Source organism: Talpa europaea, assembly GCF_964194135.1.
Source record: "Talpa europaea genome assembly, chromosome: 12".
Taxonomy (NCBI): domain Eukaryota; kingdom Metazoa; phylum Chordata; class Mammalia; order Eulipotyphla; family Talpidae; genus Talpa; species Talpa europaea.
Window position 1 is genome coordinate 48382844 of NC_140079.1, and position 11288 is coordinate 48394131.

Genomic DNA, 11288 nt, shown 5'->3' on the forward strand with positions numbered 1-11288 from the left:
CAGACAGAAAGTTTCTTCAGACATTCTTTCTTAGTAGCATTTTGTTCTTGTTTCATAAATACAATCTCTTCTCTTTGAGAACATTCTGGGTTATTTCTTTGTTTTGAAGTTTTCTTCTCCCTGGAGAGTCAATTTCCCCAAGTTATTTTTTGTTTGGGTTTCTTTTCCACACTGGATGATGCTTCAGATAACAGGATACTCATAGCCATCTGTGCATGATTAAGAATGAGGCCAAGACAAGGTTAGAAGCATGTGGGAAGGACACATGGACATGTGGACTCACATCTAATCCAGTGGCTTATGAAGACTCTAAGGTCTTTAGGTCTTTCTTCTTAGGAAGATTGGAATTTCCAGGAGTCTTCAGTCTCATGCCTGGAAAGTTCTAGAATCTACATGCAGGATGAAGGATGGTGGCTATCTTGCTTTAGCATTATGTGTAGTCATCTAATCCCATGTCACTACTCCCCCTGATGAATCTGGCTTCCCTCCCGCTAACCAGTGGTGTCATAGGTGAAACACAGGCACCTGAGAACTTTACAAATAACTTCCATGCCTCCATCTTCAGCCAGGCCCAGAGAGACCTAATGTAGTCAGTGCCTCTGGAAGATTCTACAGATAAACCCTACTGTTTCCTAAGCTTTGAGTTTGGCATCCATGGGCCTGGCCATTAATTGTGGCCTCTTAATTCTCACCCTCCAGAATGATCTGTAGTCCCTGTATTTTTACAGGGGTTTTGAGAAGAATCAAAATTGGATGATGTGTTTAATTCTCCTCAACCCAGGTTTAAATTGTCGTTTTTAAATATACTTTCCATATTTATCCAGTAATAGAAGTGCAGAGTTTCACAAGCCAAATACCCCTCTGTGGGCCAGGACAAGGGTCCCTGAGTTGCTGAGTGTTATGATTTCTGATGTGTCTGATACACCCTTTTGATTTGTGTTAATATGTGTTAATATATGTCAGTGAGAGAGGTAGCGGGGGCACCTTTACTATGTGTTAATATATGTCAGTAAGGGAGGTGGCGGGGCAGTGATGAGGGCACCTTTCCTCTTAGGTGACCTACATCTGCCACAGGTAAGGAGACCACAGTAGATGATTCGGCACTGGAACATACAAGGCATGGGCGGGCAGGTGACAACTAGCCCCACACACGAGCAAATCACACAGGTCTTTGGCTTTCACCCGGGTGCTGGAAATGGTTCATATATTTTCTTCTGAAATACATTTTATGTGCACAAAGATGACGTAATCCATGTGTACATTATAACATCAGGTTCCCACCATGTGCATGGCCACAGTGAGAGGAAAAATCAGCCCCCTCAACCTCCTTCCCTGGGGTGGACTCCACAACCTGCCCACGCCTGCATGTGGTCTTTATGGAGAGCAGTGCTCGTTCCCCACCAGGGCTCCTTGGCCACCATGCCCTCCCCCCACTGTCTTGCAAGGCTTGTTACTCCCCACCTCCCACCCCCCTCCGCTGGCTCACACTTCTGCCTCTCTCCAGTCTCTTCATCTCTCTCCTCCCCAATCCTGCACCCATCTCGCTCCCATCAGTGACATGCCCTCCCTTCCTGACCTCTTCCTTCTCCACCAACTTCTCTCTTCCACTCCACTTTCAGCTTTTCCTTTCACATTGCTGCATTTCTTCCATCCCCATTCCTCCTGCTCTACTTCTGATTCCCAGGCCTTGGCTGACCCCCACCGTGAAGCCTGTCCCACAGGGTTCTCATCCTGCACCCTGGTGGCCTGAGCCACAGGGACCTGCAGGAACCACCATGCAAACCAGTCCAATCCTGTTTATAAAAAGTGACCTGCTCCTTTATTTGTTCAAAAAAGTACCTCCACCCCCCACAACCTGGGCACAGCATCCTAAGAATCCCTGCTGCTGTGCCCAGGGCCCAGGAGAGCAGTTTCAAAGCAGAATCTCAAGGTCCTAGGGGGGCGTGGCTCAGGCACTGTGGTGAAAGGCATAGCTCCCTAGACACGCCCAGTCTCACCTGCAATGGGGACACTGAGGCACACAGAGAGGGGGCACCCGGAACCAAACTCGGGGCCAGGAAAGTCTGCATGCAGCTAGGAGCCAGCGAGGTGCTGGTGGAAGTACAGGCCAAAGAGGCTGCAGAGCAGCTGGCAGGCGGCAGTCCACCAGACCAGGAAGGCAAGGACACCGCGCAGGAAGAGAGGTGTGAGCAGGCCGCCCAGGGCCCCAGCAATGCGGGCTGCTATCTGCTGGACCTCGTCCTCCCCGGGGCCCACTGGACCACTGCTCACTGATGATGGGGTGGGAGACGTTGGGGACACCGAGCCCAGGCCCCAGGAGTAGCCGCCTGCGAGAAGAGGAAGGAGGAGGGAGGGCTGGGTGGCGCACAGGAGGGGTCAGCCTTGCTGACACTATCCAGCACCTCTCCCACTCTCCAGCCCACCTACCCACCCACCCAGTCGGGAATCCTCCCCTGTCACATCTGAGGGGCCCAGGCCCCGCCCCCAGACCTTTCAGTCTCTAGTCTCAGGCTCCGCCCTTACTTCCCCACCATTACCTCCAGCCCCCTCAAACCTCACCCCTGCCCTGCCCCATCTCCGGCCCCAACCCTCACCTAGAGTCTTGAGCAGCAGCGTGCAGTTGAGCGTGAGGATCAGGGGCGTCAGGTACTGCAAACTCACCACGGTCACGTAGCAGTAGACCCGCACCACCTGGTGGGCAAACAGAGATGGCTGCAGTGGGGTCCTTCAGGAAGCCCCAGACTCCAAGCCCTGGCCCCAGCCTGTCTGGGGCACCTTACCCTCTGCTGGATCTCCCTTGCTTCAATACGGCCGGCCTCCCTCCGCAGTTGCTCCACACGGGACTTGGCCAGGCACAGGTAGGCCTGCAAGTGTGGCCTGGTCACTGCCAGTCGCAGCAGACACAATGCCACTAGCACCCAGAGGCGAAGTGAATCGAAGGCAGAGTCAGACAGCCTGGGGAAGGGTAAGGGGCTAGCGAGGTGGTCCCTGGGCATGGCCCCAAGAGCTTGCACAGGGCCCACAACTCCCACCTCAGCTCCCAAGGCTGGAGTATGGCGTTCCCTCTGAGGTCATGCCGAACCCCATCCCCATACGCACAGGGAGACAGATGCCCCTCCAATGGGCATCTGATGCAGGAGGTCCCGTGCAATGGGTTTGGTCCACAGCCACAGGATGAACAGGGGTGACAGGAAGCTCATGTACAGGAGCAGCCTGGGGGGCAAGGGCAAAGGATGAGGCCTAAGCACTCTCCCCCTAGCCTTCTCTCCAGGTTCTCTACCCTCCCACCCACCAGGCTGCCCACATAACTGCAGCAGGGGCCGGTCTTCTGACATGGTCAGGGCATCCCGGTGGGTCTGGGCCAGCCGCAGGCCTGGGAAGGTGAGGAAGGCACCCAGTATGGAGCCCACGAACGCCAGAGCTATGCGAATGACCAGCTTGATCAGGGGGAGCCTGAGAAGAGAAGGGTCAGGGAGCCCCAGTGGCCATGTACACACTGTCTGGACAAAACCCACCCCTGCCCGGCTCCTTCCCAGGACTCACGCCCATTCCCAGCCCTGCGACTTCAGGAGCGGCTCCAAATTCTGGGTCATGCTGGCCATTCCTGGGGAGGACAGGAGAGGGCTCTGTAGAGTGGCCCCTAGACCTCAGCACCCACCCTGACCCGCTCCCAGACATCCTGTGCTCCCCAAGTAGGAATGCATGGTGGCAGCCAGGCCCTATGCCAAGGCGCTGGGACAGCTCTGTGTTCTAGTTATATGTGGTTCTCAGAGAACAGAAGAATGCACCTGGCAGAACCCTTGGTTACACTAGGGGACATGGGGGCGCTGATTCTGAGTTTCTGGTGATACCAGGACTCTGCAGGGACAGGAAGGGATCTGGCAGGAGAAAAACCAAAGTAGTGCAAAAAAAAGTTTTCCGATTGGGCCCCCAGATTTCCCACAGAGTAAAAGCAAATAAATATGAACTCACAACCAAAATCACCAAACATACAAGGAAACAAATTGCCATAAAGGAGAATCAGCAGAGAAAAACCAGACAAGTTTAGACTCAAGGACTTCAGAAATTGCCATTGTCAATTGTGCGTGAAATGATTATGGGAAACAAAAGCCAGATTCAGAAGACTACCTCAGATAAACATAATTATTGACATGATAGGTTGTTAAATGGCATATTAGAAACAGCCAAAGGAGGAATGAATGAAGTGGATCTAGGAAAATCACTGATTCCAACTGAGAGAGTCAAGAAGGTGACAAATATGAAAGGAAATTAAGAGATGAGGAGGACAGAACAAAAAATTCAGCATCAGTTAAACCAGAGCCCCAGAAAGGAAGAAGAGAGGGGATGAAAAGAGGAGGTATTGGAAGAGAAAGGTTGAGAAATCTGCAGAATGTATGAGACACACAAACTATATCAAGCCAGAGAAATACGAAGAAATCCATACCTAGACACTGTAGTGAAACTGCAGAATATCAAAAACAAAGAGATCGCAAAGCAGCCAGGTAGTTAAAACTGATCACCTACAAAGGAACAACAATTAGCTGGCAGCCATTATCAACAGCTACAACAGGAAAGGAATAAAGGAAAAGCCAAAAAGTAAGAAAGTAGAAACAAGGTCAACTATGTCAGTTATCACAAGGAATGTATCCTGATTGAACTTTGAACTTAACCGACACAGACTGTGAGGCTTGATCGAAAACACCTAGCTGTCTTTTTTTTTTTTTTTTTTAAGGAGACATAGTGCAATGTAAGAGAGAAAAGGGATGTTAAAGAGATATAACAAATACTAATCACAAGAAAGTTGGTGTACATTTAAAGTTGCTAAGAGATTGGAGCTAAAAAGTCCTCATCCCAAGAAAAATAACTGTAACTATTTGGCGATGGATGTTAACCAGATGTGCTGCAGTGATCATTCTGCAATATATACGAATACTGAATCATTATGTTGTGTACAAGAAACTAACATGTTATATATGTCAATTTTACCTCGATAAAAAAAAGGAAGTTGCAAATATTATGTTACTTCCAGACTGACTAGACTAGCACAGAGTATTAGAGACACAAGGGGACAATACAGCGTGACAAAGTGGATGGCTGAACTGGAAGATGTAGCAATTCTAAACTTGTAAGCACCTTGTCAGTTAGCCTCAAAATATATGAAGAGAGCCCCACTATCCCAGGGAGATTGGCCCTTGAATGAACCATATGTCAGAGACAAAAGTTATGGAGATTTGAGCACATGGAAGCACGTATTTTCTTCAAGATTACTAAACAACTGCTAAAAATGCAGTTGTTTAGCAGAGTTATTCCATGTATGTGCTGGGTGAACTGAAAATGCCAATCACCATCTTTTAAAGTGAACATATCCCGCTGCAGTCCTCAAGTCCTGTGCCCGAAAGAAACACCTGCATGTGTGTGTATAGATGAATGTGGAGGAATGTTCCTGAATCACTGTGAAAAGTTAGTATCTAGAAACTAAACATCCAGCAATGGGAAGATGGACAGATAGACATGGAGAGTCTCACAAGAGAACATCATATACACAAGAGAAGAACTAGAGCCATCCAGACCAACAGAGCCCAGGTCTGGAAACAATATCCCAAAACAGAAAATCACAAGCTGGAAGACTATGCTGGCTGATGCTGTCCACAACAGCAAACAAAACTGAACAGTGAATTCTTTAGGAACAAAAACATATGTGATGAAACTTTTTTTAAAAGTCAAAGGAATGATAAACATAAAATTTGAGACTGCTTGGGCTGGGAGAAGAGAGAGGTGATGGAAGCAGGAAAGAACACAAGGGACATGCAGACGTGTTGGGAATGTTTCCATTCTTATTTGAGAGGTGGGTTCATGGGTATTTACTTATTATTTTGCTTTGTAACTTACATATACATCTTTCTACATATAAAACATTAAATAATTTTTAAAAAATGGAAAAGCAAAGAGAATTGGTGAAGATAAAACTCAACAGAGTCAGCAGGGATGTGTGGGCTGTGGTGAGGATCTGGTCTTTATCCAAAGACCATTAAAATCTGTTTCAGGCAGAGAAGTGATGTGATCCAAATTATGTTTTTAAAAGATCATTCAAGGAACACATAAATTCAAAAGAAAAAAATGGGAAACTAAGGAAAAATATTTGCACATACAAAGGCTATTTCCTTAATATATAAAGAGATCCTACAAATCAATAAAAGAATGAACAACCCAGTGGAAAACTAGGCAAAATAATAGACCTTTTCTGTAAGGGAGCTCTAAAATTCTGAAATAACTCTTCAACACATGCAAAAGATTCAATTTCACTTATATTTCCACCCACCAGCTCCCCCCAAATGAAGAAGTCTAAGGAAACATATTGGAGAGGATGTGGGGAACTGGCCTGCTCATCCATCTTTTTCTGAAGGGCAACTTGCAATATTTTCAAAATTACTAATGTACTTCCTTGAACAGACACACATATGCAAGACTCTTCCTATACAACAAGATTTGTGTAACAATGTTTAAGAGCAAAAGACTTACATATCCATAAATAAGGGCCTGGTTAAATAATCAGAACTTCCTAAAATGAAATATTATGTAGCTATTATTAAAAAACAAAAACAGAAATGACACTGTATATAGTGTCACTATATGTAGAATCAACAACCTCCCATATTTATTGTTTATAAGGGAGAAGGACAAGGTGTGGAGCCATACATGCTACTGTTTAATGTGAATAAAGGAGAGGGAAACCCTAGGCTTCCTCTGGGGAGAACTAGTGTGGAAAGATTTTCACTCTATATCTTCTTGTACATTAATGCTGTGACATTTACCTAATTTCCTTTTCAAATTAAATTAGAATAGGTACATAGGAAATCACTGGCCGCTGAGTGAGGACACAATAGAGTGGACAAAAGTGCCCATGTGAAAAGCCACAGCTGTCTACCAGAACTGTGAGGTTGGCTGTCCTTTCACCCCAAAGCCCAAAGGATACCCAGGGTATAAGCTCCCATAGGGACTGCCCAGGCCCCCTCTTCCACTCACTATGTGTGGGTAAGAAAGCCACCAAAACCACTTCCCTAGCCAGCTTTCCAGAGGGGCTGATGGAGGAGGGACCCCACCCCTACCTGCATTGCACATACCTGGTTCAAGGCCCAGCTCGAGGGTGTCCTCCCGTACCACCTGCACCAGCATGGCCAGAAGTAGGAAGAGAAAGGCGAAGGTGAGACACACAGAGCGCTCACCCCCCTCCTTGGCACTGAAGTATAGCCGGGTCACCATCAGGAACACCTTGCTGAGGACAGGGTTAAGGAGGCCTCAAGGTGTACCCCTCCTCACCCTCACCCTGTCATCCCCCATCAATGCTAGAGCGCAAACACTGAAGTTTGGGTTTGGAGTTCAATGGAGCAGGTACAAGTGGTAGACAATGGAGCAGGTACAAGCCCCAGAAAAGGGGCTGACAAGGGGTGCAATGCCACTCAGACCTGTGTAGAGGGGTGGGTGGTGCCTGGGCCAGGTCTGCAGCTTGGCCTCATCACATTACCTGTGGCCAGTGAAAAATAGACACCAAGTCACTCCCCTCTGGTGGTCCTCTCTCCCCAGCCCACCCAGCCTGGCTGTGCTCACAGCAAGTGGATAGTTCCTCTGACAAGCTATCAGAAGTACAAGGGCTATTTCTCCAACTGTCCTGAAAGTGACTCACAGGGCTTTTGCGAACCAGGTCTTGTGTCAGTGAAGAAAATCTTGATAAAATTAGCATCAGGAGGGCCTGGGGGGGTGGGGAGTGGGAGAGGCTCTCACACATTAGCCCTGGCCATTATGTGCATGCTGTCTTCATTTCTGCCCCAAAGGAGCTATTCTGCACTTTTTTCTTTTTTAAGATTTTTATTTGTTTACGCATCTAAGAACTTGGGTATAGGTCAGAGGTGAAAGGGGGTGAGAGGATTCACCAGAGACAGAGAGGGGAACAGAACAGGCAGACTGACTGAAATACACTGCTGAGGGGAGCAGCGGGCGAGACAGGAGAGGTCTTCTGCACCATGTGGGTAGCTCCCTGGCTGGCTGGGGATAGAACTCGTGCCACAGTGGCAGGAGATAGCTTGATAGTGCTGAGACTTTAACCCCTGCACCACCAGAGAGGGCCCTATCCTGCACTTCTAAACAAAGCCTACTCTGCTCCCCCTTTTCATCTGTAAAAGCAAGCCCTTCTCCTTGGTCTCCAGATTTGCCTACAGCCCACCACAGCTTACATTTCCCAAATGGCAATTCCTCTATCCTGAAAAACCCATTTTGCTATGAAAATAACTGGCAGTTTTGTTTTTTTAGACTAACAGTTTCAAGATGGGCTTCCCTTCTTCACAAGGACCCTTTTTTAGACTTGGGTCCTCAAAGCTGCAGGTTTGCCTCTGCTCTCTATGTAGATTCGAAAAATTGCAGGAGAATGGACAGGGATGAAATGAGGTGGGTAGACCTGGCAAAGACTCAGAGGTCTACAGAGCCCTCTTGCTGGTGCTTCATCTACTATGGTGAAGAAGCTGGTGGAACATTTAGCGGACCATGTGGGGCAGAGTGGAGTAGACTATTTGAACCCAGTCCACACCATAGAGTATAAGACAGTGGCTGCTTTACCCACCAACTTCTAGAGAGCTTTGTGGCACAGCAGTCATGTGATATACCAATTTATCAGGGACAGCAAACCTCAGCCCACTGCCCTCCATCTCGACCCCAAAAGGATACACGGAGAAGGCGACGGTGAGCAGGCACCAGAACACGGCGATATTGGGCTCCTTGGTTGGGCCCAGCAAGGAGTAGTAGGCCTCTGTGAAGAGGTACACGCCACCCGAGTACACAGCGAAGTCCAGGAACCACTGGTACTCCAGGAAGAAGCGCAGGACTGTGGGGACACGCGCTCAGCCCTGGGCCACCCAGAGTGCTGTACCAACAACAGCCAGGGAGGGGCCAGGGCTGGGCTGTTAGTTACCGAGGGCATCCACAGCTGTGAGGGGGCAGGTCTCCAGCTGGAAAGGGGTATCTCGGGGCACCGACAAGGGCCTCTCCTCACTGAAGCCATTGGCCCACCTGGAAGCGGGGTGTCAGAGCAGCATCTTCCCTCCCCACAAGTCAGCTCAACCACCCCAGCCCGAAGTCTCATCTACCACCCAGCAAGCACACAGGGTAATCTAGAAGGTACCCCCTCCCCTGCTCCAGCCGGTGTCCCCTGCACACCAGGATGGGGGCACTACCTGTCCACAAAGCAAAGTTGCAATAAATGTTAGATGCAATTAGAGGCAACCAATGAATGAGGGAGACCACCTCCTCTGCCTGAGGCGTCCCCATTCTCTGTGCCCAGAGTGGCACACAGTATGGTAGGCAGGGCAGGCCCTGTACCCTGCTGGCCACCTAAAGCTGGGGTCACTCACCGCTCCCTCTTGCCTCTGGGCCTCTGCTTCCCTGCCAGGGCCCGGAGCTCCTCCTCGGATGGGTGCTTGTATCGGAAGAGACTGAGGGCAAGGTGGGTGGTCAGAGGAGCTCAGCCATGGGGCAGGAGTCAGAGGGAAGCCCGGGAACAGGCTGGGCAGAGGTCATCAAAGACAGGGGAAGGTCAGGAGGTGGGATAGGAGTTGGCTGGGGTTGCAGCTGGGTTCTGGATATTCCTGAGTTTTCAGCTCTTGTCCCAGTGGAGCAGGTGTGTGCATTGTGCCAGAGAAAGAGTTCAGAATCTCAGAAAGGGTTCCAGGCCCAAACAGGGAAAAAAGCATGGGAGGGGGGGAGATCCATAGCAACTAGGGTAGAAGGAGCAAGAATGGGGGAGCCTCTGATGATGTTACTAGTGTGTACATCCGTCAAAATGCATCCAGCTGTGCACTTCAGATGTGGGCAGTCTGTTGTATGTCAATTAGATCTCAAGGTAGTTGTATGACTGAGGTGAGAGTGGAGGGCCAGAAAGGACGTGGCTCCGTGGACTCCTCCCACCATGAGGATGGTGGGGCTCACCTGCCGTTGCAGAGCAGCCAGCGTGCAAAGGAGCAGTGCGGAGCCAGCCGGTGCATTAAGGTGGCAGTGAGCAGGGTCACCACCAGCTGCACGCCAAGCACCGCCTGTGGGGGAGACATGACGGGCAGTGCCTGCCAGAGGGTCACAGATTCACTCCTTCAACCTGTCTCTTGATAGAGACAGCTGCAGGGGGCTGGGGGCGCCTCACCCCAACCCTGAGAACCCCTGTTGAGTGTGGAATCCCCCAACTGTCTATGGCAGGGGGGCAACAGAGGGCAGAAGCAAAGACTGGGGTTCTCTTGCAGCCTCCGCTGTGGATTTCAGGTGCTAATCTCCTGAGCCTTGGTTTTCTTATCTTGAAATGGGGTACTTCCAGTTTTGTTTCATTTACTGCTCACAACCACCAACCTTGACCCCAACCCCCAGCGGCTCACTCAGGAGTAGCAGCTACCCTCTGTTCACCCCACCCACTCACCAGTGTTTCTAGCTTCAGAGTTCACCTGCTCAAAGCTTTCCAGTCTAAAATGACCCTTAATGACTGCATCTCCTTCTCTATTCTCTCCCTTTATAACCAGCCTCCCTGGACAGCTGGCTATTTCTGACTACAGCTGTCCCAGGATAAAGGCCTAGTGCCTGAGTGGGATGACTTTTCTTTCATTAGGAATCTCCTCATTAAATTTTCCACAGCAACCTTTTAAAACCATAATTCATAACATCTTTTCCTATACTTATTTCTTAAAGTTTTGGAAGAAATATTTTTAGCAATTTGTCTGAAAGCTGAAGTTGGGGTTTCCTGCTTGAATAGGTACATATCAGTTTACTATCAATAACTATGGGATTATGCAAAATTATGTTCTCAGGAAAGCTGTCTACTAGTCTTACAGTTTAAAATTAACAACATAAATGAAATAAAGATGACTTTAATGTTAAAATTAATTCTTACAATTCTGCTTTAATCAGATAGAATAAGCAAACTTTAATAGGGAAAGCTTGGTGTAGTGTTATTCCACCTGGCACTGTCATTCAGAATGATAGCTAGGCAATCCCTCATGAAAATAACCACTTGGATATATTCTCTCTGCCTGGGACTTGAAAACTAAGACCAGAAATTTTTTTCCACTGTTGGGACACATTCTTTCTAGCCTCGCTGCTCTTTCTAAGTACAGAATGGCAGGTGGGCACAAATGACAGTGGGAGAGGTTGTTAGCCTCCAAGGCCCTGCGACTTGCCCTACCCAAGCTTGCTCCAGGGACCCTTCCTTTATTCCTCCCAGATGCCCGCCCTCCTCCCCCTGGGAGGTCTCACTAGTAGCTTCC

General features: G+C 48.9%; 1 protein-coding gene across 1 annotated transcript; it reads right to left on the reverse strand.

Annotated features, from left to right (window-relative positions):
- Nucleotides 1-2073: 2073 nt before the first annotated feature.
- On the reverse strand, nt 2074-7260 carry TMEM161A (transmembrane protein 161A; the record flags this gene model as incomplete). The annotated part of the gene is made up of 7 exons (XM_084249024.1): nt 2074-2327; nt 2595-2691; nt 2781-2955; nt 3100-3213; nt 3310-3453; nt 3544-3604; nt 7122-7260. 7 exons carry the CDS (start codon nt 7258-7260, stop codon nt 2074-2076), a joined length of 984 nt encoding a protein of 327 aa, XP_084105150.1.
- Between the last annotated feature and the right edge of the window lie 4028 nt (nt 7261-11288).